The 27,897-nt window shown below is 35.8% G+C and overlaps 2 protein-coding genes, 1 long non-coding RNA gene and 1 pseudogene across 4 annotated transcripts; 2 read left to right on the top strand and 2 right to left on the bottom strand.

Moving 5' to 3' along the window:
- Window positions 1-5,749: 5,749 nt before the first annotated feature.
- LOC139870129 (B3 domain-containing transcription factor ABI3-like) lies at window positions 5,750-9,814 on the bottom strand (annotated as a pseudogene).
- Window positions 9,815-15,611: 5,797 nt separating this feature from the next.
- LOC139870128 (LRR receptor-like serine/threonine-protein kinase RGI1) lies at window positions 15,612-18,517 on the top strand. Its single transcript, XM_071857978.1, is given in 3 exon segments — window positions 15,612-15,678; window positions 16,291-17,226; window positions 17,885-18,517. Coding segments are annotated over 3 exon segments (1,521 nt in total). The 3' UTR covers window positions 18,403-18,517.
- A 304-nt stretch (window positions 18,518-18,821) lies between these two features.
- On the bottom strand, window positions 18,822-23,106 carry LOC139871931 (B3 domain-containing transcription factor ABI3-like). Of its 2 annotated transcripts, none has more exons than XM_071859686.1 (6): window positions 21,022-23,106; window positions 20,832-20,924; window positions 20,614-20,714; window positions 20,427-20,479; window positions 19,826-19,902; window positions 18,822-19,303 (listed from the first exon to the last, which is right to left on the bottom strand). In XM_071859686.1, exons 1-6 carry the CDS (start codon window positions 22,483-22,485, stop codon window positions 19,214-19,216), a joined length of 1,878 nt encoding a protein of 625 aa, XP_071715787.1. In that variant the 5' UTR covers window positions 22,486-23,106; the 3' UTR covers window positions 18,822-19,213. The 2 variants fall into 2 exon arrangements, with proteins under 2 accessions (XP_071715787.1, XP_071715788.1); XM_071859687.1 differs by having other exon boundaries at window positions 18,823-19,303; window positions 20,427-20,473.
- A 3,384-nt stretch (window positions 23,107-26,490) lies between these two features.
- On the top strand, window positions 26,491-27,897 carry LOC139873546 (uncharacterized). The gene is made up of 3 exons (XR_011767376.1): window positions 26,491-26,848; window positions 26,994-27,163; window positions 27,547-27,897. It is a non-coding gene; the product is annotated as an uncharacterized lncRNA (long non-coding RNA).

Here is a 27,897-nt window from a genome sequence, read left to right as displayed (position 1 = left end):
TGCACAAACATGTCCCTCATGTTTTGGCCCATGTAAAAGCTTCGCTGAATGGAAGGGACCACTCCTAAGTCGTCGATGAATTTCTTCATCCATGCAGCTTCCTGAGCTGCCAATGAGGCGGCAATGTACTCCGACTCTGTAGTGGATAACGCAACAACTTCCTGTTTCGCACTCTTCCAAGAGACCGCACCACCATTTAACATGAATACATAACCGGATTGTGACCGAGAGTCATCTCGATCAGTTTGGAAACTCGCGTCCACGTAACCTTTTACAACGAGTTCCTCCTCACCAGACCCATATATTAGAAACATATCCTTAGTCCTTCTAAGGTATTTCAATATACATTTAACCGCAGTCCAATGACTATTTCCTGGGTTATTCTGGTATCTACTTGTCAAGCTTAGAGCGCATGACACATCCGGTCTAGTACATATCATTGCATACATGATAGACCCAATAGCAGATGCGTATGGGACTTTCTTCATTCTCTCTTGTTCATCTTTCGTGGTAGGACACTGAGATGAACTGAGAACGGTTCCTCTTTGAATAGGTACCAAACCTTTCTTAGAGTTTTCCATCTTGAACCTTTTCAAGACCTTATCAATGTATGTACTTTGACTTAAGCCTATCAATCTCTTGGATCTATTCCTATAGATTCCAATCCCCAATATATATTGTGCTTCTCCAAGATCCTTAATGGAGAAGCAACTTTTTAACCAAGTTTTGACCTCTTGCATTGTGGTTATATCATTCCCAAATAATAATACGTCATCCACATATAGCACAAGGAACATTATGGAGCTCCCACTAGCCTTCTTGTATACACAAGCTTCATCACCATTTTTAATAAAGCCAAATTTCTTTGCCTCTTCATTAAAACGATGATTCCACATTCTCGATGCTTGTTTCAACCCATAGATTGATTTCTTTAACTTGCATACTTTTTTAGGATTTTTCGGATCGACAAAACCTTCGGGCTGTGCCATATAGACATCTTCCTCAAGATATCCATTTAGGAAAGCGGTTTTGACATCCATTTGCCAAATTTCGTAATCATAATGAGCAGCGATGGCAAATAATATCCTAATAGACTTTAGCATTGCCACAGGCGAGAAGGTCTCATCATAGTCAACCCCTTGAGTTTGAGTGAAACCCTTTGCTACAAGTCTAGCTTTGTATGTATCCAAGTTTCCATGTATGTCGGTTTTCATCTTGAAAATCCACTTGCAATCAACTAGCTTAGAGCTAGGAGGTTGCTCAACAAGTTCCCAAACTTGGTTTTCATACATGGATTGCATCTCGGCGTTCATGGCTTCCTGCCATTTATCTTTATCTATCCTTGATAAAGCATCTTTGTAGTTTGTCGGTTCATCCAAATCAACCGTATAGCAACCATCCACGAGAAACCCATATCTCTCGGGAGGATTACTAATCCTACTAGATCTTCGAACGTCTTGTGTACCTTGATCATCCACTTGATCATTTTCAGCATCCTCATGTTGAGTGCTAGTGTCAACCAATTGTGTATCATCGGCTTGATCTTGTACCTCTACAAGATCTATTTTTCTTTCACCATCACCTTCCATAAGGAACTTGGTTTCAAGGAATTCCGCTTTCCGAGCTACAAATACCGTTTGCTCGGATGGATCATAGAAGTAATATCCCATGTCATCTTTGGGATATCCTATGAAGATACACTTTGTGGATCGAGCATGTAGCTTATTTGCTACATAACGCTTAGGATAAGCTTCACATCCCCATACTTTCAAGTATGAAAGAGAAGGAGGTTTTCCAAACCACATCTCATGAGGAGTTCGTTCCACTTTCTTGGTTGGGGCCATATTTAAAATACGAGCCGCGGAGCTTAGACAATAACCCCAAAATGATAGAGGTAACGAGCTTCTAGCCATCATAGATCGAACCATATCCATTAGGGTTCGGTTCCTCCTTTCGGATACTCCATTAAGTTGGGGTGTTCCGGGTGGAGTAAGTTGTGAGATGATCCCACAACTCCTAAGATGATCTTGGAAGGCATCGCTTAGGTATTCACCTCCTCTATCGGTACGAAGTACCTTGATTGTCCTATTGAGTTGATTTTGTACTTCGTTTTGATATTCTTTGAATGCTTTAAACGTTTCGTCCTTGTGTCTTAGTAAATAGACATATCCGAAACGACTAAAGTCATCAATGAAAGTAACAAAGTATCTTTCACCATTCCTAGTTATGGGTTTAAAGGGTCCACATACATCCGAATGTATTAAACCCAATAAATCTTTAGCCCTTTCATGAGTGCCTTTGAAAGGTGCTTTAGTCATCTTGCCTTGTAAACAAGATTCACATACATCAAACGAATCCATTTCATTTGATTTCAAAAGTCCATTCCTTTGAAGTGTATGCATTCGGTTCTTGTTTATATGTCCAAGGCGACAATGCCATAGATAGGAATCACTCAAATCCCTTTTGAGTTTCTTGGTGCTAGTATGGTATATTGAGCTATTAGATGATGCATCATCATGAACCAATTCATAAATTCCATTTGAAGGCGTAGCCTTGAAATAGAATATATCATCTTTAGAAAAATGGATATCATTATCAATAAAATTAACATTGAAACCACATTGTCTTAAGCGAGAAATAGAAATAATGTTTCGACATAAATCCGGTGCATACAAAACATTTTCTAAAATAAGCTCCAATCCACTTGGAAGCTTCAAAACAAATTCTCCTTGAGCTTTAACATGCACCTTTGCACCATTGCCCATATAGAGACTTGATGTTCCCGCTTTATGATCACTTCTTTTGAACCCCTGCAAAGAATTGCAAATATGAGTTCCACATCCCGTGTCTAATACCCATGTATTAGAAGAAGTAATACTAAGCTCTATATATACCATATATATATTACCTGAGGTTTGCCCTGCATCCCTCTTGTCCTTCAACTCTTTAAGATAGACCGGACAGTTTCGTTTCCAATGACCCATCTCACCGCAACCGAAACATGGGTCTTCCTTGGGGTTTGCCTTCTCGGCTACCTTTTGCTTCTTGGCCTTGTTGATGGTTGGGGTAACCATCTTCCCCTTCCCTTTGCCTTGATGGACGGGTCCTTTTCTCTTAGCCACCTTTGGCTTAGAGGTGTTACCTTTAGACCCACCTTGATCGATTGCTAACACGGGTAAAGCTCTTTTACCCATGCTTGTTTCCGCCGTCCTAAGCATACCATGAAGCTCACCTATGCTCTTATCCATCCCATTCATGTTGTAATTAATTACAAATTGATCAAACCTCTTTGATAGGGAGTTAAGGATAAGATCGGTGGCTAACTCATTAGATATGTTAAGGTTGAGACGGTTAGCACGATCGATAAGGCTTTTCATCTTAAGTACATAAGATGAAACCGATTGGGATTCGTCCATACGACAAGCATGAAGCGCCCGAACCGTTTCGAAACGCTCAACACGTGCTTGTTGGAGAAACATCTCCTTCAATTGTGTTATCATGTCGTAAGCGCTATGATGCTCGAAATCCTTTTGGAGTTCGGGTATCATAGTCCCAAGCATTAAGCATGAGACTTGAAGGGAGTCGTGGCAATACTTATCGTAAGAGGCCATTGCCTCCACATCACTCTCATCCGGTTGGTCGGGAATGGGGTCCTCAATCACATACATTTTATCCTCTTGTTTGAGGACAATCCGAAGATTGCGGAACCAATCCATAAAATTTGTATGGTTGAGTTTGTCTTTCTCGAGGAGAGACCGTAACGATAGGTTGTTAAAGTTAAGTGGTGCGTTGTTCATGTTGTTGTTGTTATTAGCGGCCATCTACAAAATTCAACAAAGTTCTTTTAAGTATCGATTTGGATTTAATAAACAATACCCTTTTAATTTGTTTTATTAAATATTAGAATCCAACGGTAAATCAAATTTCGGTTAGGTGACCTTTATCCCGTCATTTGATTTAGCTAGGTAGTCATAATGACAATTGCAATCCTTTTGCAACTTCTAAGTTATGGGATCATGCAATCCTTTTGCATGGCATATTAATCCCATCAACGCCTATTTGTTCCTCATGCTTCGGTGACCCTAAGTTCATGATTCCCAAATCAAGTCGTCCTACTTGTGTAGACATGTAGACTTAACATACAAGTGGTTAGGTGACCTTTATCCCACAAGCATGCAAAGTGTACTTTATTCATATTAGTTCACTCATGACGGTTAGGTGACCTTTATCCCATCATGAGATTCCTAATATGTCTAAGTGTTTCCACAAAAGGATGGCGTTTAACTTGTTTATCTTGTATTAGTAAAGGGATTTTAGGTTTTCTACATTCTAGTTTAGAAAACAAAGTGCTATACACCAACATGCATTTGGTGTGTAGTATGTTTATGAAAAACCCATTTTCATGTGCCTTTTAGTAACCAATTACTAGTTTTAACCATTTCATTACCTTTTTAAATAAACCATTTTATTCAAGTCTAATAACCAATTATTAGTGTCATTTTGTTATGTTTTATTATAACCATTTTATAATGTATTATGCAAGTGTAATCATGTGATGATCTTGTAGCAACCAAACATACAAACATACACAAACATGCATAGCAAAGTGTTCACAATCAAGAGCCATTTTGGTAGACATTTGTTTAGCCAATAAACAAATGTCACCTAAGGGGTTAAACCAAAGTAAGAGATTTTACCAAAATCTCCCACTTAATCTTGTAATCTTCAAAACTTCATCTTGTAATCTTCTTCATGAATCTTCACTTTCATTTTACAAAATCATATCCTAATACAATTTTTCTAGAAAATGAAATAACAACCTATTCTATTTTACAAACCAAAATAGAACAAATTACATACAAAATACAAGATTAATTACAACTTTTACAAACCAAAATTACAAAATAATTACAAGCCATATGAATGAATATTACACCCATGAATAATCACCAAATCAATCAACCAAACAAACACATGGCCTAGGCTCGATTGTGAACAACAACATAACATCAAACATGGCCAAAACTTGAAATCCCAAACCCATTTTTGGGACCAAATATTTCGGCCATCACCATACACCCACCAAAACTCAATATTTTTACATTCTACTTTCATGCATGTTGGTAGATTGTAAAGAAAGTGAGTTTACTAGCCAAAAACAAGAAGCATATTAACAAGACTTTGGCTCTAGATACCATTGATGGATTTCAATACATAAACAAAGTCACAAACCCATTTTGTTACATATAAATTCGTGTGTATATGTATATATAAAGCGGAAGCAATTTCAAGTTTATGCATGTAAAGTTTAACCCTTTTAAATTTGAAATCCATTAAAGATCTAGTCTTGAAAATACACTTAAATGTAAATAGAGCTAGTTAGATGTTTATACCTACTCCAAAATGGAGGTGAAGAACTAGGATGAAGAAGATGATGTAGATGAAGAAAACTTCTAACTTGAAGCCTCAAATCTTTGATACCCACAAGCAATAATCAACACCCAAGACTTGGTTAGGATTTTAGACACTTAATTACTTGCAAAAAATCAACCAAGAATCCCTTGAAGAAAAGGAGAGGAAATTGCAAGTATTATTTTCAAAATGCTAGAGTCAAAGAGTGTGTTGAAAGTTTGTTATTGGGTATGACCCGACTTGGATCACAACATGTAAGCCACATTAATTTATTATGTCTCTCGGGCACAAGAAAATCCTTCATACATTAACTGCTATACGAAGAAGCTTTACTGTACAATTGATGACAATGTTGCATGTTAAGGTTACTTAACTAATGGTTATCGTAGCAGGGGACGAGGGTGAGTTTCTCACAGATTAGGATGTGCCACAACAGCTTCTTTTACCAGATCTCTTGACCTCGGATTTATCTCTGGCTGGTTGCCGTACCTTCACACCCCTAATCAACTGCACGTATATACAATCATAATCATAAACCCAATGTGCTTTTTTTGAAAGACAAGTTGTTGGCATCGAATACTCTCATTTGCCATGCACGCACGCGCTTTCGGGCAGAAACCCGAACCGCATTAAAGGAATCCGAACCTTAAACCATCCCGAGGGGCAGACGGGTCGGACCTAGGTCATGAATACGGGTCGGTAAAACCTCCCCGGAGCAATCCGGCTTTCAGAAGATAAATCCCATGGATATTTTAAGGGGAGAGACTCGAACTTGAGACCTCCCCACCCCATCCCAATACACAAGTGTAAAAGGGTGAACCACTGGGCCACTAGAGTGGGTTCATAAACCCAATGTGTTAATAACATACATAAGGTATTTATTTTTTTTGCACTACAAGATGGTGTAGTTGAATTTCTACCGAACAATTGATAGGCTTTTAAAATCTCAAACGTATAGTTAACAACGGTCAATTTTATGAACCATGTTCAATAAGTAAAAAGTAAGCTTTTGTATAACAAAGTTTTGCATATACAAGCATAAGTTAAATAATACAAAAATGTTGGGGCCTTGCTAGAAGATTCCTTTGAAGTTTGGATTATTAACATCTAAAAACAAAGAGTTGCATGCATGATACGATAAATTATAGGCCCTTTTGGATTATGGACCATGTGTAGTGCACACCTTGCACATGCTTAAATCCGGCCGTGGTTTGCATAGGTTCACTTGTAATTAAGGTGTAAATTGTAGCATTCGGGTTCTTGAGAATTATACAACGATAAGAAGAAGTGTTCAATTCGTCTAGACACTTACGTATTTGCCCCGCTTGACATCGGAGTATAGCACTATGAAATCTCCCTCTTGAAGCCCATTTGCTATCACGAAATCACCTTAAATATAAACACAAACTCAGCATCAGCATAAAGAATAAAAGTAACAGAACTGATGAATTGAACATATAGTGGATCGTAGCTTTTGTCACGTGGCACTTTTTTTTTAACACCGGTTAGAGCCACTGACGGTCTGACAGAGGGTCCGAACGAGATGTTGGAACCCACCCACCCAATCATTTCCTTGGACGAACAATTACAGTCCCACCGCCCTCAGGAGAAAACCCCACAACGAATCTATACGCGAATCGCGTGTGGTAAAACCCCTCGAGTGCGGCTCAAACACATAGACGTCCGAAACCTCCAAAGCCAATGAAATGGACGGGTAACCACACGGGAATGGGCACTTGATCCAGCAGCACATGAAAAATATCTATACAACAACAACAATAGTACCCAATCCCGCATATGCGAGGTATTGGGAGGTGAGATGTGGACAATCCTTCCTCTACCCTAGAATAGAAGAGAGGTCGTTTCTCTAACCACGAGTCGAGAAAAAATTCCTCCACCCACAAGAAGAAAAACTCATCCCTCTCTCTATTCCATCCAAGGTAGAGAGATTGCTTCCGTGACCTCCAGCCTAAAAAGGAAAAAAAAAAATTTTAATAAATAAAATAAAATAAAATATTGAGTCGGGATGTTTTCGGTGAGATAGAAATTATTGAGTCGGGATGTTTTCGGTGAGTTATAGAAGATATATTCAAAAGGAAAATTTACCAAATGTTAATTACAAATACTAGTGCAAAGTAGTAAATGAGTTGCAAACCTGTGTTCTCTAGGAGGTACATTCGCCTTTTGTTAGTTGGCAAAAACCTGAAGCTCCAAAATTCAAAAGAAACCAAAAATAACTTAGTTTATCCTTAAAAATTGAACTTCAAATCAAAAGAATTTAGGGCATTTCATGTTTTCTAATTGAATTTAGCATCATATCAAGATCAAAGATCGTGAATAAAGATTATACGGAGTATTTAACAATTGTATGTACCGATAACGCATGTTCCACAATTGACAAGTCCCAATATCCTCCACAGCAATCAAAATTCCTTCCTTTGAGTCGAGATCCGGAAGGTTACTCTCAGCTTCTTTCTGGTAATTAAATTAAATTCAAGCACAAGTATATCGTATAACATACGATATTATGATAAACTTAATTCTGTAAACATATTAATAAATGTTATAAATAATCAAAGATCATACTTTAGGCAGTACAATCCTCCCAAGACTTCCAACATCAGTATTCCTCAATACTTTCCGAAGCAGAAACTTCAAATTCTTCTCACTCTCCACTCCCTAATCATCACATTAAAAAATCTAATAAACTGAATTCCAACCATAACTCAAAAATATATATCCGAAAACTACATCATAATTCAATTGCACACCTGACGTCTATCATTATCTGACGGATTTTGTTTAGTCAGACGGTCACCAGAGTGATACGGTCTAGAGAATGACCGCTCCATAGATGGCGGGGACACGGTGGTGGTGGAAGGTGGTGATGGCCAACTTCCACCGTACGATTTTCCAGAGCAATCATCATCAACCATCACTGGATGATGGTTAAAGTACGTCTGGTGCGGGTCGTGCGGCTGCAGTGGGAGTCCTTGGTAATGTTGTATAGGGTTTTGGGTTTCGTTTGGGATTTGGGTCTTGTTGACCCCTGTAGCCGCTGCAGCTGCAGTGAGTAATTCGCTGAAGCCGCTATTTTTCTTTTGTAGTTGGTGCTGTTTCACCAACTCAAGTATCAATTTGAGTAGTTGCTTTTTTCCTTCTTTTGAGGATCCAAATGTCTTTGAAGCACATTCAACTGTCTATTTTTTTAACTTAATGTTTCTCATATCTTTGAGAGATATAATTTCCTTCTTAGATTTCAACCAACTAGAAAACATGGTCCCGAGTTCATCTAACCGTTCACCATCACCTTCTCCATTCATCTCACTCTCTTGCACCACCTCACTCCGGTTACGATTTTCTATTGCACCACAACCACCACCTTGTTCTGGTTGCAAATTCGGGGAATCATGTTCAAAAATCGAACACGAGTCCCGCATCTCATTCCCTTCAATAAGATCCACGCATTCAATGGTCCCACTACCATCTGTCATCTCCGAAGGCCCCGGCATTTGAACACCGCCCTGTTCAAATTCCGCGGCCGTTGTCGACACAACGTGAGCACCTTCTTCTTTGGTCATCTCCAACGGCCGGGGCATTTGAATACCACTATGTTCAACACTGGCGGCCGTTGTCGACACAACGTAAGCACCTTCTTCTTTGGTCATGTTTAACAACCACGGCATTTGAACACTGCCATGTTCAAACACCGTGGCTATTGTCGACATAACGAGAGCAACTTCATCTTTGGTCATCTCCAACGGCCGCGGCATTTGAATATCACCGTGTTCAACACCCGCGGCCGTTGCTGACACAAAAGGAGCACCTTCTTCTTTGGTCACATACTCCGACTTCAAAACGACCCATGATTGGGCAGAAGAATTCGGAGAAGAAGCCGAAGACACCGACGCCCTTGTAGTGCTCAAGGTGATCGGCTGAGTGGCTGCGGATTTCGAGGACGAAGACGGTGATGAAGACATGCATGGAAAGTCAGGAATTTGAGGGAACTGATCTTTGTAAAACAAGGATGGATCATTCAATTCTGGTAGTAAAATTTGTTGTTGTGGTTTAACATCAATCTCCTTGAAGATCCCTTTTTGATTATCGGTGCTTGTCATCATAGTTGTACCCAATGCATCTAAACTAGTACTTTGACGGTTTTCCTGCTCATCAATATATGCATAAACTTCCATCATATCATCTTTTTCTTGCTTTGGATACATGGGTTTAATTTCTATTATATCACTACACTAGATCTTAATCTTAGACCACTCATAGTTACCGAATCGTTACCTGTTTGGTGCTATAGGCAGCAGTTCGTCACCTGCAATCGTTACCTACAATATTAATCACCATGGATTTGCGAAGCCTTTAAACTGAAGTCGGACCACTGGATCAGATTTTACCGTTGAAATGGCTATTTCCTCTTTGTGAGCTACATGACAAAACTCAGTTTTATAGTGTTAATGGAAGAAGGTCTCAAATGAAGAAGATGAGATGTACCGTACAAAAAACTAGTATCGGGTTCTGTATTTTGATAGAAGAATAGAGAAGATGGGAAGAGGTAGTAGGTGGGTGAAGATGGAGTATTTAATAATATTTTTTATTTTATTTTTGAAAAGCATATATATATATATATATATATATATATATATATATATATATATATATATATATATGTGTGGGAAATGATATTTTCACCATTACAATTACTTCTTCCACCTAGAGTTACTTAAATACCCTTAATGAATAACTTACACAAACTTTTTGTTTTAATTTATTCAGGGTTATAACCGGAAGAAAAACATATAATTATGGTGGAAGTATCAGCTCCCCATATATGAGTAATATTTATTTGAGTCCATAAATTAAGTTGAGATTCAAGGGATCAATGAGAGCGTGACATGTGTCGCGAAAATCACATGTGATTGAAAAAAAATTCAAAAAAATTTTTTCGAAACAAAATTTTTTAAATATGTTTTCGAAATTTTTTTAAAAAAATTTTTTAATTTTTTTTTTTTACAATCACATGTGATTGAATTGTACAATCACATGTGATTGTATTTGCCATGCATAATCACATGTGATTGGGTTTACAATTACATATGATTGACATGCATAATCACATATGATTTTAAAAAAAAAATTCGAAAAAAAAAATTTCGGGAAAAAAATTTCGAAAAAAAAAAATTTTAAAAAAAAAATTTCGAATTTTTTTTTTCAATCACATGTGATTTTTGCGCCACATGTCGCGTTCCCATTGGTCCCTTTGTTTTCAAGCAAATTTATGGATGCAAGTGATTACAACTCATATATATATATATATATATATATATATATATATATATATATATATATATATATATATATATATATATATATATTGGTAGGATCAAGAGGGAAGTAACCAATCGGGGGAAGTGGGGGGAAGTAATTTTTTTTTTTTCATTTTTTGAAAAAACTTTGTTCACGAACATTATAGATTGGATGAAAATAAGAACATTTAGAAAAGACACTTCGTGATGAATGTTATTATTTTGCGGGAAAACGCTCGAAGAAGTAATATATAACAATTATCGTGTTTTTCGAGCGTATATTGAGGTTTTAGACATTAGCGTTTAGATATTAGGGTTTATAAGGTTTAGATATTAGGGTTTAGAAATTTAGGGTTTAGGGTTTAGATGTAGGGTTTAGATTTAGGATTTAGATTGAGTTTTTAACACGAACGGTTTAGAGTTTAGGGTTTAGGGTTTAGGAACCCTAAACCCTAAACTCTAAATCGGGCTAAATTTTACTTCACAAAACATGAAGAAAAAAAAACGTTAACATTCTTCACGAACAATATTATCTTGAATGTTATTTTTGTCAATCGTTTTCCCGCCAAAATAATAACATTCACCACGAAGTGTCTTTTCTAAACGTTCTTATTTTCATCCAATCTATAATGTTCGTGAACAAAGTTTTTTCAAAAAACAAAAAAAAAAAAATTTGCTTCCCCCCGATTGGTTACTTCCCCATTGATCCTGCCCATATATATATATATATATATATATATATATATATATATATATATATATATATATATATATATATATATATATATATATATATATTCATTAAAAGATAATTATAAAAAAAAATTTATAATTATTTTTTACTTTTGTTTACTCGTATACATTTTGGTATATACACTACTATTCCATTTTGTGTTTATAATCAAGTGGTAGTTTAAAAAAATAATTATTTTTATGTTAGTTAAAATAAAGACAAAATTGTGCGGATGACCCATGATGGTTGTACCAAAAAGTATGATCAACCTTTATCTTTTTTTTTTTCGACATACATTCCCCTGAACTATCAATTATCGGCATGGATGACCCAACTAATTAACCCTGTTAAATTTTGGACGTTTAGTAAACTCACTTGCCAAACATGTGAGGGTAATTTTGTCCACACACCAACGGATCTTCGGTCCAGCGGTACCGCGGTTACACTTGTGTACTCGCAGGGCTAGAGGTCTCGGGTTCGAACTGAAATGTCCCGTTCTTATTGATTAAAAACGTTCCATATTAATTGATTTCGTTGCGAGGTTTTGACCTCTATATGAGACGTTTTTCAAAGACTGCATTCATTTTTAAAACAAACCATAACCTTTATTTCATAAATAAAGGTTTAAAAAGCTTTACGTAGATTATCAAATAATGATAATCTAAAATATCATGTTTACACACGACCATTACATAATGGTTTAAAATACAAATATGTTACATCGAAATCAGTTTCTTGAATGCAGTTTTTACACAATATCATACAAACATGGACTCCAAATCTTGTCCTTATTTTAGTATGCAACAGCGGAAGCTCTTAATATTCACCTGAGAATAAACATGCTTTAGACGTCAACAAAAATGTTGGTGAGTTATAGGTTTAACCTATATATATCAAATCGTAACAATAGACCACAAGATTTCATATTTCAATACACATCCCATACATAGAGATAAAAATCATTCATATGGTGAACACCTGGTAACCGACATTAACAAGATGCATATATAAGAATATCCCCATCATTCCGGGACACCCTTCGGATATGATATAAATTTCGAAGTACTAAAGCATCCGGTACTTTGGATGGGGTTTGTTAGGCCCAATAGATCTATCTTTAGGATTCGCGTCAATTAGGGTGTCTGTTCCCTAATTCTTAGATTACCAGACTTAATAAAAAGGGGCATATTCGATTTTGATAATTCAACCATAGAATGTAGTTTCACGTACTTGTGTCTATTTTGTAAATCATTTATAAAACCTGCATGTATTCTCATCCCAAAAATATTAGATTTTAAAAGTGGGACTATAACTCGCTTTCACAGATTTTTACTTCGTCGAGAAGTAAGATTTGGCCACTGTTGATTCACGAACCTATAACAATATATACATGTATATTAAAGTATGTTCAAAATATATTTACAACACTTTTAATATATTTTGATGTTTTAAGTTTATTAAGTCAGCTGTCCTCGTTAGTAACCTACAACTAGTTGTCCACAGTTAGATGTACAGAAATAAATCGATAAATATTATCTTGAATCAATCCACGACCCAGTGTATACGTATCTCAGTATTGATCACAACTCAAACTATATATATTTTGGAATCAACCTCAACCCTGTATAGCTAACTCCAACATTCACATATAGAGTGTCTATGGTTGTTCCGAAATATATATAGATGTGTCGACATGATAGGTCGAAACATTGTATACGTGTCTATGGTATCTCAAGATTACATAATATACAATACAAGTTGATTAAGTTATGGTTGGAATAGATTTGTTACCAATTTTCACGTAGCTAAAATGAGAAAAATTATCCAATCTTGTTTTACCCATAACTTCTTCATTTTAAATCCGTTTTGAGTGAATCAAATTGCTATGGTTTCATATTGAACTCTATTTTATGAATCTAAACAGAAAAAGTATAGGTTTATAGTCGGAAAAATAAGTTACAAGTCGTTTTTGTAAAGGTAGTCATTTCAGTCGAAAGAACGACGTCTAGATGACCATTTTAGAAAACATACTTCCACTTTGAGTTTAACCATAATTTTTGGATATAGTTTCATGTTCATAATAAAAATCATTTTCTCAGAATAACAACTTTTAAATCAAAGTTTATCATAGTTTTTAATTAACTAACCCAAAACAGCCCGCGGTGTTACTACGACGGCGTAAATCCGGTTTTACGGTGTTTTTCGTGTTTCCAGGTTTTAAATCATTAAGTTAGCATATCATATAGATATAGAACATGTGTTTAGTTAATTTTAAAAGTCAAGTTAGAAGGATTAACTTTTGTTTGCGAACAAGTTTAGAATTAACTAAACTATGTTCTAGTGATTACGAGTTTAAACCTTCGAATAAGATAGTTTTATATATATGAATCGAATGATGTTATGAACATCATTACTACCTCAAGTTTAGTAGGTAAACCTACTGGAAGTGAAAAGAAATGATCTAGCTTCAAAGGATCTTGGATGGCTTGAAAGTTCTTGAAGTAGGATCATGACACAAAAACAAGTTCAAGTAAGATTTTTACTCGAATTAAGATAGTTTATAGTTATAGAAATTGAATCAAAGTTTGAATATGAATATTACCTTGAATAAGAAAGATAACCTACTGTATATAACAAAGGTTTCTTGATCTTAGATGATTACTTGGAATGGATTAGAAAGCTTGGAAGTAAATTAGTAAACTTGAAGGGATTTTTGAAGTGTTCTTGAAGTGTTCTTCCTATGATGATTATAGCTTGATTCTTGAAGTGATTTTTGATGAAGATGATGATTAACTACTGGAAAAATACGTTCATAATAGTGTGTGTGTGTGTGTTGAGAGAGAATTAGAAAGAGAATTGGAAGTGAAATGGAGTGAATGATGAGTGGTAATTGGTGAGTGGTGAGTGGGGTTAAAAGGAGTTCTAGTTAGTTGACTAGCTCATGGTAGAAGTTAAAATTGATTAGTCATACATGACATAATCAAGAGTGGAATCCCATGCTAGTTCCTATTGGTATATACCCATCGTAAGTACGTTTTGAAGCTGTGTATAATACGGGTAAGAATACGACTAGAATTCTTGATGAAAGAAAAGAATGAGAAAGTAACTGTAACCATTTTCGTTAAGTATGAGTGTTTTAATATATGTCTTGAAGTCTTCCAAAAGTATTTTAATACATCTAAATACACTACATGTATATAAATTTTAACTGAGTCGTTAAGTCATCGTTAGTCGTTACATGTAAGTGTTGTTTTGAAACCTTTAAGTTAATGATCTCAATTAATGTTGTTAACCCATTGTTTATTATATCTAATGAGATGTTAAATTATTATATTATCATGATATTATGATATATTAATATATCTTAATATGATATATATATATACATTTAAATGTCGTTACAACGATAATCGTTACATATATGTCTCGTTTCGAAATTCTTAAGTTAGTAGTCTTGTTTATATGTATATAACTCATTGTTAATATACTTATGGAGATACTTACTTATCATAATCTCGTGTTAACCATATGTATATCCATATATATATTGTCATGTCGTTTTTACAAGTTTTAACGTTCGTGAATCGCCGGTCAACTTGGGTGGTCAATTGTCTATATGAAACATATTTCAATTAATCAAGTCTTAATAAGTTTGATTGCTTAACATGTTAGAAACATTTAATCATGTAAATATCAATCTCAATTAATATATATAAACATGGAAAAGTTCGGGTCACTACACGAACCTCGTCACCCGCTCTAGGAATTGAAATATATTCCTTGAAGGTGGCCCAAAGGGAATGTTTTACCGACCCGCTCCGGGACTAAGGTCCGGCCCGCCTGCCCCTCGGGATGGTTTAAGGGTCGGATCCTCAGAGTGTGGTTCGGGTTTCCTGCCCGAAAGCGCGTGTGTGTGTAAATGATGACTAGACTTCGGTCCGGACTGATGCAAGCTTGCCTTTCAAAAAAAAAATTTGTCCACACAACTTTTTATTTCCTGGAAAAACCCACGTCTGTTGTATAATACAAAACACTGTTGCATTCATAATCAAACCCTACGACGTATAGTCATCATGTCACGTACGTAAACCCTACTTCTACAATCGACTTTAACAAAAAGCCAAAAAATAATACGAACAAACACAACTAAGATGCCAATTGATTCATTCTATTCGATCAGAATCGTCTATGGGATCGATAAATTGATGGAATCGTATGGTATGTTATGTTTATTTTTTTCATGTGTTAATCCACTTTTTCAAGTTTTATATCTATATATATTCTACTGCATATGTTTATCCATAAATGTTACACAGTATGATTGTTAAAAAGTATTCTGCTGCTACAACTTAAGTGAAAAAAAAAAAAAAAAAAAAAAAAAAAAAAAACAGAAAAAAAAAAAACTTGCTTAAACTGCAGCTCTTTGAACTTGTCTTTATAGTTTTTTTTAATAATTTCAGCAACTATTGTTGAACTTGTCTTTTTCTTTTGTGGAAGTTGTCTTTTGAACATGTATTTTGATTCAGTACAATAGTTAAGACTATGTTTTTTGATCAAGTTCTGTTTAATGCCTTTATGGATTTTGGTTATTTTGTTGATTGTGGTTGATCTTCTGCTTACTGTTTTGATATTCTGCTGTAATGTTATATTAAAATGTTCCATTATAACTGCTACTATGAATGCATTGACCAATATTGACCAATTGGTGAAATAAGTCAAAATATGTCATATGCAGTCAACTCTTGTAATCTCAGCTCAAAACAGTAAAAAGTAAGTTGATTTTGTAACTTGGTTAATGCAGGTATGGTTGTGTACCTTGGTCATAAACAGGTCGCGTAAATCTCGTCTCTTTAAACGTTTCTTACAACAATTTCACCGGTTTTTTACCCGACACCAAGCTTTTCCGATAGTTATCTGTCCAAGAATTAGCGGGAAACAACGGGCTATGCCCGTTGGGATTTAAGTCATGTTTTCTCGGTCAACATGAGTCTAACAAAAAGGGTTTTGGGCAGTCAAAGAAGCTAAAAATTGTGATTGCTTTATTAGCAGTGTTAGCTGTGTTATTAGTAATTCTTGGTTTAATAGCTGTTTACCGGGTCCCGAAAGGTAAACCGCAAGATACCGATTCCGAAACGGGAAACTTTAGTTCATCAAATTGGAAATTCACACCGTTTCAAAAGCTTAGTTTCACAATAGACCAAATACTAAGATCTTTGGTTGACACCAATGTGATCGAAAAATGGTCTTCAGGTGTAGTTTATCGCGTAGATCTCGATCGTAGTGAAGCGATCGCCGTCAAGAAACTATGGCCCACAACAATGGCGGCGACATATTGTGACAATGATCGAGCACCTTCGAGTACAGTTCGCGATTCTTTTTCGACTGAAGTTAAAACGTTAGGGTTAATTCGTCACAAGAATATAGTTAGGTTTTTGGGTTGTTGCAGGAACCGAAACACGAGGCTGCTTATGTATGATCACATGCCTAATGGAAGTTTAGGTAGTTTGCTACATGGAAATAGTGGTTGTTGTTTAGAATGGAATTTAAGGTATCAGATAATATTGGGTTCGGCTCAAGGATTGGCTTATTTACACCATGATTGTGTTCCTCCGATTGTTTATAGGGATATTAAGGCGAATAATATTCTTATAGGGCTTAATTTTGAACCATATATTGCTGATTTTGGCCTTGCGAAACTTGTTGATGATAGAGATTTTGCCCGGTCTTCAAGCACGGTTGCTGGTTCGTTTGGCTACATCGCTCCAGGTTAGTTCCATCTTTGTTTGAAATATCCTTGTTGACCAATTAATATAAGACTGCAAAGTAATTCGAGTTGACATGCAAATATAAACTTGAAAAATATATCGAGTCACAGTTTATTGTGATCATGGTTGCAAACGACCCTGTCTCATGCCGTTGCGCCGGTCTGGTGACTAGCCCATCCTGTCTCGGTCAAAAGTACAGAATTACAAATCAGTGACTATCGGTCATAAGTACAAATTAGTGACTATCGGTCAAAAGTTGGGTCAGGGTCGGGAAAAGTCGGTTAAAAGTTAGAAAGTTGGACAAATCAGTTAAAATGGTCATATTTTAGTCTGATTTTTTTTTTTCTTTTTTGTAATAAATTAACGTTGATTGCGTTTATAGATACAGATTAGTCAATGGAAGTTTTGGCTTTAACATATGTATATAAATTTTTATATTTTTATATTCAAAAGTCAACATTAGTCAACGACTGTCTCGACTCCGTCTCAACTGTCTCGGCCCTTTAAGGTCCCGACCGTCTCCACCCAATTTCAATCTTGATTGTGATCTTGAAAAGCATAACTAGTCAAGTAGGAGTATTACATTTTTAGGGTTATTAAATATTTGAACGTCATCATAGTTTTATTTTGTCAAAAATAATTATTTATAATATTTGCAGAGATCGGGTACATGATGAAAGTAACCGAAAAGAGCGATGTGTACAGCTTTGGCGTGGTTATGCTAGAAGTACTAACCGGAAAGCAACCAATCGATCCCACCATAGAAGACGGGCTCCACATTGTGGACTGGGTTAGACGAAAACGAGGTGGGGTCGAAGTGTTGGACCTAAGCTTACAGGCCCGGCCCGAACCTGAGCTCGAAGAGATGATGCAAACCATTGGTGTGGCCTTACTTTGTGTTGCACCAGCACCTGATGATCGGCCGTCAATGAAAGACATCGAAGCGATGTTAAAGGAGATTAGACAAGATAGAGAAGATGGTTCAAAACCCGAGCCTACGATGACCCTTAAAGGGTCGTTGGATGCAGGTGTTAAAGGAGAAGAAGAGCACGAGGTGAGAGTGGGCCCGTCGAAGGATGCAATGAAGTCGTTGTACATTGAAAGCAATACCTCGAGCTTCTCTGCGTCGTCGCTGTTGTATTCTTCCTCGTCGAATGCTGGTAAAAATGGAAGTTAGTAGATGGTGTGGCCTTACTGTTTTAGAGATTTGATTGTAGAGTTTTTTTATTATTTTTTTTCATGTTATTTGGAGAAAATAGGCAAGAAATAACAGGAGTTTGTGTGCTCTGCTGTCTCTCTAGCTTCTTGTTTTCTTATTTTTTGTACGAAAATTCAAGAACTTGAAACTTATGCAGTTATTTTTTTATATATATATTTTCTCATACGATAACAATGGCAAAAATGTAAGAAATAGGAAGCGGAGAATAAAAATATGAGTATAACTTAGATTTATTAGCAAATCAAAGTTGGCTTAGGTTTAGTTAGTACAATATCCAGATGGAAGAAATTTGATTGACTGATAGTACAATGTACTTTGTACAAAGTCACTTATTTTATTGACTAATGGTACAATGTACTTTTATATAAAGTCACTTATCAATTCGTATTTGGTATACCAAAGTGGAGAAGGCAAACTTTGACTTCTCAATTGCATATAAACTTTCATCAAATACAAATTTAACAAACACAAGTTCAAAAATTGATACGTAACAATCAAATATAGCGAACAACACGTAATACTCTACAGAAAATGAATAATGAATAAAACCACCTGTGTGGCCCAACGGTTCAACCCCAATACCTCGAGTATTGGGCACGGTTGAGGTCAAGGGTTCGATCCCGACTCTGTAAAAAGAATGTGAGGGAGGTTTTACCGACCCATACACATGAATTCGGCTCCCACATTCCTGTATGATGACAATGTTGCATGTTAAAGTTACATAAATAATGGTTATCGTAGCAAGTGACGAGGGTGAGCTTTTCACAGATTAGGATGTGCCCCAATAGCTTCTTTTACCAGATCTCTTGACCTCGTTTTCATCTCTGGCTTGTTGCCGTATCTTCACACCCCTAATTAACTGCACGCATATACAATCATAATCATAAACCCAATGTGTTAATACATACATAAGGTATTTATTTTGCACTACGAGATGGTGTAATTGAACTTCTACCGAACAATTGATAGGCTTTTAGAATCTCAAACGTACATTTAACAACAAGGCTTTACTGTCAATTTTTTATGAGCACTGTTCAAAAATAAGTAAAAGTAGGCTTTTTGTATAACAAAGTTTTGCATTTACAAGTTAAATAATACAAAAATGATCGGGCCTCTTTTATTCGGCTGGGAGGTTCCTTTGAAGTTTGGATTATTAACATTAAAAAAAAAAAAAAAAAAAAAAAAGAGTAACGTGCATGCTACGATATATCATAGGCCCTTTTGGATTACGGACCACGTGCAGCGCACACCTTGCACATGCTTAAATCCAGTCTGTGGTTTGCATAGGTTCACTTGTAATTAAGGAATCATTTGTAACATTTTGGTTCTGGAGAATTATATAACGATCAAGAAGAAATGTTCAATTCGTGTACACACTTACGTATTTTCCCCGCTTGATATCGGAGTATAGCACTATGAAATCTCCCACTTGAAGCCCATTTGCTATCACGAAATCACCTGAAACGTAAACACAGAATCAGAATCAGCATAAAGAATAAAAGTAACAGAACTGATGGACTGAACATACATGGATCGTAGCTTTTTTCATGTGGCACTTTTTTTTTAAGTGCGGTTAGAGTCACTGACGGGGTCCGAACGCGATGTCAGAACCCACCCACCGGATCATTTCCTTGGACGAACTATTACAGTCCTAACGCCCCTCAGGACGACGAATCAATACGGGTATCGCATGTGGTAAAACCCGCTTGAGTGAGGCTCAAACGCATAGACGTCCGAAGCCTCCAAGGCCCATGAAATGGACGGTAACCACAAGAGAAATATTTACAATTGAAATGGGCACTTGATCTATCAGCACATAAAAAAAGATCTATTTACTAATTAATAAAACAACGACTACAGGGCAATTATTGAGTCGAAAACTCGAAATGTTTTCGGTGAGTTCTAGAAGATGTATTCAAAAGGCAAATCTTACCAAACGTTAATTACGAATATTAGTGCAAAGCAGTAAATGATATTCAAACCTGTGTTCTCTAGGAAGTACATTCGGGTTTTGTTATTTTCCCAAAACCTGAAGCTCCAAAATTCAAAAGAAACCAAAAATAACTTAGTTCATGCTTAAAAATTGAACTTAAATCAAAATAATTTAGGGCATTTCATGTCTTCTAATTGAAATTAGCATCGTATCAAGATCAAAGATAGTGTATGTACCGATAACGCATATTCCACATTTGAGAAGTCCCAACATCCTCCATAGCAATCGAAATTCCATCTCCCGAGTCGAGATCAGGTAGGTTACTCTCAGCTTCTTTCTGTTGATTAAATTAAATTCAAGCACAAATATATCATATAACATTACAATATAATGATAAACTTGAATTCATAAAACATATTAATAATTAAATGTTATAAATAATCGAAGATCATACATTAGGCAGTACAATCCTCCCAAGACTTCCAACATCAGTATTCCTCAATATTTTCCGAAACAGAAACTTCAAATCCTTCCAACTCTTTACACCCTACTTATCACATTAAAAAATCTAATAAACCAAATTTCCAACCATAACTCAAAAACATATATCCGAAAACTACATCATAATTCATTCAATTGCACACCTGACATTTATCAAATGAATTTTGTTTAGTTAGACGGTCACCAGACTGAGACGGTATGGAGGACGACCGCTCCATAGGCGGCGGTGGAACGGTGGTGGTGGAAGGTGGTGATGGCCAACTTCCACGGTACGATTTTCCAGAGCAATCATTATCAACCATCATTGAATGATGGTTAAAATACGTCTGCCACTGACTGGCCATTCGTTGCTTACGCTCTTCTTTAGTTGGAGACCCCACCATGGTAACCTGGTGCGGGTCGTGCGGCTGCAGTGGGAGTCCTTGGTAATGTTGTATATGGTTTTGGGTTTCGTTTGGGATTTGGGTCTGATTTAGGATTTGTGTCATGTTGACCCCTGTAGCGGCTGAAGTGAGTAATTCGCCGCAGCCGCTATTTTTCTTTTGTAGTTGGTGCTGTTGCACCAACTCAAGTATCAATCTGAGCAGTTGCTTTTTTCCTTCTTTTGAGGATCCAAATGTCTTTGAAGCACATTCAACTGTCGATTTTTTTAACTTAATGTTACTCATATCTTTGATTGATATAACTTCTTTGTTCGATTTCAACCAATCAGAAAACATGGTCCCGAGTTCATCTAACCGTCCACCATCACCTTCTTCATTCATCTCACTCTCTTGCACCACCTCACTCTGGTTACCAATTCCAATTGCAACGCCACCACCACCTTGTTCTTGTTGCAACTTCTGGGAATCGTGTTCGAAAATCGAACAAGGGTCCCCCATCTCATTCCCTTCAATAAGATTCATGCAGTCAATAGTACCACTACCATCCGTCATCTCCAATGGCCGGGGCTTTTGAACACCGCCCTGTTCAAAACCTGCGTCCGTTGTGGACACAACGGGAGCACCTTCTTCTTTGGTCATATCCAACGGCCGCGGCATTTGAATACCACTATGTTCAATACCCGCGGCCATTGTTGACACAAAGGGAGCACCTTCTTCTTTGGTCATATCTAACGGGCACGACATTTGAACACCACCATGTTCAAACACCGCGGCTATTGTTGACACAACGAGAGCAACTTCATCTTTGGTCATCTCCAACGGTCGCGGCATTTGAATACCACCGTGTTCAACACCCGCGGCCGTTGTCAATACAAAAGGGGCATCTTCTTCTTTGGTCACATACTCCGACTTCAACACGGCCCATGACTGGGCCGAGGAAATCGGCTTCGTAGGCGTGGGATTCGACGATGAAGAAGACATGCGTCGAAAGTCAGGAATTTGAGGGAACTGATCTTTGTAAAAAAAGGATGGATCATTCAATTCTGGTAGTAAAATTTGTTGTTGTGGTTTAACATCAATCTCCTTGAAGATCCCTTTTTGATTATCGGTGCTTGTCATCATAGTTGTACCCAATGCATCTAAACTAGTACTTTGACGGTTTTCCTGCTCATCAATATATGCATAAACTTCCATCATATCAACTTTTTCTTGTTTTGGATACATGGATTTAATTTCAATTATATCACTAGACTAGATCTTAATCTTAGATAGAAAAAAAGGGGGTAACTGAAAAAAGTATCATCTCTTGTAGTCTTGTACTTGATGAAAGTGCAAAAAACAACATCTTAATATTATTTACATTAGTAAAATTAAATAATTTACACACACGTACATCCCTTTCAAACAACAAATTCTACAGTATAATTTCTCAAACACACAATATTCTTAACAAAACAAAACCCTAGATCAGTAAAAACCACCTAAAGAACAAAATAACGACCGGCCAAGATCAGTGTAACACACTTGTTGATAAATGGATTAAGTTGTTGGAAATGAGTTTCATAATAAAAAGACAAAATTTTGTTTTTGCTTTGGGTGTTCTGGAGAGAAAACAAGAAATGAAAACAAGGGGCTGGTATTAAGCTTTGTTTGATTGTAACTTGTGCATCTCCGGTTTGTACGTTAAGCAATAAAAAGGACATACGCCGGTTTGTGCGGCGCAAAGTGGCAGGCAGCGGCGGCGATGGAGGCGGTGGCGTCAGATTTTGGGTTAGAGGTGTGTGAAATGAATGGGAGAGGGATAGATGGAGTGAAATAAATTTTAATTTATTACGTATACAGATATAGATAAGATATAGATAGATGATATAGATATAGAAGATATGGGATGGATATGGATGGATCATGGAAGGAAGATAGAGAGAAAGGGGTTTTACTGGAGTATTAATTTAATTTTTATTATATAATAAATTAGATATTAATATTAAAACATAAAAATGTAATTATTAATTAATCTTTTAAAAGTTAGTCAAAGTTGGTTTTTTAATCTTGCTTACTCATCCTTACCCATCATCTTTCTGTAGCTTATGGGCGTTTGGTTCGTGAGATTTCGTGAGATTTGCATTTCAAATTTCATGAAATTCCATGTTTGGTTGGAGGATTTGGTTCGTGGGATTTGCATTTCAAATCCCTTGAAATTTCATAGATGAAGGATTTGAAAATCCTTTGTATATATGAGGGATTTGAAATCTCATGTTCTATGATTTTACGTTTACGATTTACGTTTCGGGTTCGAGTTTCGGGTTCGCGTTTCGGGTTCGCTTTTCTGATTCCCGTTTCGGGTTCGCGTTTAGGGTTCGAGTTTCGGGCTCCATTTCGGGTTCGCGTTTCGGGTTCGAGTTTCGGATTCACATTTCGGATACCGCGATTCGGGCTCGCGTTTCGGGTTCGCGTTTCGTTGTCCATTCGGGTTAGCATTTCAGTTTCGGGTTCGCATTTCGGTTTCGGGTTCGCGTATCACGGTCGCATTCTCGTTTTGGATTCACGTTTCGATTTCGGGTTTTTGTTTTGCGATCGCGTTCCCGTTCGGGTTCGCATTACAAATTTGAGATTTGAAAACCTCGAACCAAACAGAATATAAGATTTCAAATCTCAGGATTTCAAATCCTGAGAATTGAAATCCACGAACCAAACGCCCCCTTAGACTATTATTGCATCACCAATGCATCAAACTCGAGAAACTTGTTCTATAATTATAAAAACAATTACACAGTTCATCCCTGTGATTTGTACAAAGTTTCACTTCGGATCCTTAAATACTTTTTTTTTGCATTTCTCGTCCTCATGATTTATCTTTTGCACGAACCGTCCCTATAGCCGACGACCATTAATTTTTTTCGTTAACTCAAGTTATAGCACATCATGGTAATTTTTCTTTTATTTTTTTTATCATTTTGTCACGTGTTGAAATTTATTGACTATACAAATACAAATATGAACACCCACATGTACCACCAGTTCATCTAAAAAAAATACAAGGAATTGCTCCAACTTATAAAAAAAGTGTGAATTTTTTATTAAATTTCTCCAACTTATAAATATGCATATATATTTTACATTTATAAATGTAGAATATTATTAAACTTTCACATATAGAACTGTAGAGAAATAATATTCACACTTTATTTAAATTTATGCAAGCTTATTTTGGGAATATAAAAGACTTTTGCATTTATAACGATCTTGTTACTTATTTGTTCTTTCTAGTTTATTTTAGAATCAATCAAGGAATTGCTGAAATTGAAGGACTGGATTGGGCATAAAGGAAACTAGAAGGGTTGCTGAGTTGGTCTTGAAGAGTTGAAAGGGGCTTGAATGCTGTTGATGGGATTAAAGGGCCCAAAGCTAGTATTCTTCAATCTTCCATCTTCAATTCGATATCAAATAGGGTTGGTGGCAGTTTTTCTCCGAGTTCATATTCAATCAGATCATATTTTGCTCTCATATTTATCTTTCTTAATTTTGACTTTTAGATAACCATATCATCTTAATGTGATTTTAGATTTATATATTTGTTTCAGTTACATATTGTAAACCGAGTTTCATGTTTCATTCTTCTGAGAGCATCTAGATATTTTGTGCTTAAGATTTTGGCTGATTGATTAGCAAATCGTATGAGGTATTGTTCGAGATCTGTTGTTGCTGGTTGATATTAAGAAAATTTACACACTTATTAGTGTATATAAAGACAAATTTAATCACTTTTAGAATTGTGAGTAAATTTGTTACATCTCATTTATTCACACACTCTGATAAGTGTGAATACCAAAAGGTGAGGCCTTGGGGCATCGAGATACCCCTTTGACTTGAGAACCTGGGTTCATGATTTAGTGAATATTATGTATATATTCTTGTAAAATTCGTATCGGGTAATGTGTTCCCTTTGAAAAAAGTGTGAATATTCTTTTCATACAATTTGATGATACTAGATTTGTATAGTTTATAATAATAATTTATGTAGTTGATACAACAATAACAAATCCAATCTCACATGCGTGAATTATGAAGATGTGAGACGTAAACAATCAGTGGCGGAGCCACATGTTACTTGGTGTGGTCAAATGACACCATCGAAATAAAAATAAAATGGTCTGCTAGTAGTTTACACAATTTAGTAGGTGGAATTTGTAGATTCTTAAAAATTGACCCCAACGCATGCATGATGCATCCCACTTTAATAATCTCACGACCCACTAAACAAAAGTTTATATGTTTAATACAATTTTCCTATTGGATATCTTGATTTGAAAATGCAGTTACGTAACTTAATTGTTTATTACTATATACAGCCCAATTATCAATTTTAGTAAAACAAATAAAAATCGTTGGTGTTACCTAAGTTTGCGAAACAAAATGGAGTTTTATAATTATTCATATTCATATTTCATATTTCATATTCATATAATAATAATAATAATAATAATAATAATAATAATAATAATAATAATAATAATAATAATAATAATAACACAATAGAGAGGTGTTTTGCCTGTTGTAATGGCCAAGGTATTTTCTGACAATAAAGCTTGTAAAATCAGATTTACGTAATTGAGTGAATGATGAAATTTTGAATGGTTGTCTTCTTGATGTCATAGAAAGAAAAGTGCTTGCTAGTGTTACATATGAAACAATTATGAATCGTTACCAACGAATGAAATATCGTAGGGATAGTTGTGATTGAAACTAACTTGATTTTTTATTTTGTACATAATCCTAATTTGTCGATAATTTTTGCAACTTAATACATTTTGACGTTATTTTATGACACCAACGAGTTATAATCCTGGTTACGCAACTGTAGACAATCTTATCTCTATCTTTGAATAAAGAGAAGTCATTTCTCTACTCCGATTGAAACACTCTAAAAGTAAAGAAAGTTCTCTATGTCCGACAGATAAAGAGATTGCTTCCAAGTACTACATGTGGTTTATTTCAAATTACACGGGTGGTTCATGTATTTTTTTTTTTTTTTTTTAAACTTAGGTGGTCACCTTGATCAAGTTGGGTCAATCAATTTCAGTTACGGTAGTCTAAAATTTCACTAGGGGGTGGTTGGATCAAATAAAGTAACTGTGAATGTATATTTGTCAATTCAACTATTTCTCTTTACAAACAATAATGTATATACATGTACTATACATAACTGATTCAATGGCGCACACACCAAAAATAAAAACACAATTTTGATCTCTGTTTTTTTTGTTGATGTTCACTCGTGTTCAACAACGTTGTAAGAATTAACGACTGTACCTCAACTAAAAATCCCTAGAATTTCAGAATCATTCGATGCGGTTTGTTTAAAACTTATTCGAAACCGTACAAACCCTAGCTAGGGCTTCTGATAAACAGTCGTTAACGTCACGGCGATGTAAACGTCGAAATATCATCACCGGAGCAAGATTCTCGAGCAAACATTGTTTCAATTTCAGTTGTTGAGCAAGACAAACCATTACTTGTTAACGGTAAGCAATCATCAGTTGTTAAAAGCAAGCAACTTGAAGATGAGATTGAAAGTTTTAAATATGAGGTATGTAGGCTACAACATGATTTAATTTCATCAATGTCTAATTCACTAGAATTGAATAATAAAGTTGTGGAATTAAAACGAGGTTTTAAGAAATTGAAATTGAGTCTGAGAATAAAGAGAAAATTGATGTTATTGAGACGAACAGGAATTCGTCGTTTGAGCGAGTGAATGATCATGATGATAAATTGAAGGATTCAGAATAATTTCTGTTTAAAGGAGTAAATTAAACAAAATTAAATAGCAGGAATTTGAGTTGCAAGCTCCAGCTTCTATTTTCTTTTACAACCTCCAGGAAAGGGATAGGTCAAACAAAAGGTATATGTCATTTTTATTACAACCTCCAGCTTAAATTTTTTAAACCTAAAAACAAATGGTTATTAATTAATTGTGGTTGTTACTTTTGAAGATTGAAAGTGAATGCAATCAAGAAAAGTAAAAAAAAAAAAAAAAGGAACCTTCGTGTAGAAACACTTTGGATCTATGTTTATCTTTTTAATTTGTTCTTTCTTTTTTGTGTGTTGACAATTGACCAATACAACACGACAACATGTGAAGTTGACAGTGTCATATCCGTGTAATTTCTTGGAAACCATGTTAGTCACTAGTAGTTATTATGACAAAATTATACTCTGTAATCAATTTATAAGTCTCTCATTTCACACTAAAGCCCATATCATCATCATTTATTGTATTAGAAGATCATCATCAACAATTATTGTATTAAAAGATCATGTCAATAACCATGTCCGGTGTGGATGCTGAAACCTCCATATCCCTAGAGTCATTACAGTACCCATGTCGTCAGTTTACAATTGCCGAGATTCAGTTAGTAACTGATAACTTTGATGAATCGCTGGTTATCGGACGTGGGGGTTTTGGCAAGGTTTATAGAGGAACAATTACTAATGGGGTAACTCGTTTGGATGTTGCCGTAAAGCGACTGGATACAACTTCCAATCAAGGAGCACTCGAATTTTGGGCAGAAGTTAAGATGCTTTCTAAGTTGAGGCACTGTCATTTAGTGTCTTTGATTGGTTATTGCAATGATG

Source organism: Rutidosis leptorrhynchoides, chromosome 10 (genome assembly GCF_046630445.1).
Source record: "Rutidosis leptorrhynchoides isolate AG116_Rl617_1_P2 chromosome 10, CSIRO_AGI_Rlap_v1, whole genome shotgun sequence".
Lineage (NCBI taxonomy): Eukaryota > Viridiplantae > Streptophyta > Magnoliopsida > Asterales > Asteraceae > Rutidosis > Rutidosis leptorrhynchoides.
Note: the sequence above shows the minus strand (reverse complement) of the source record. Positions and strands in the feature narration are given on the sequence as shown.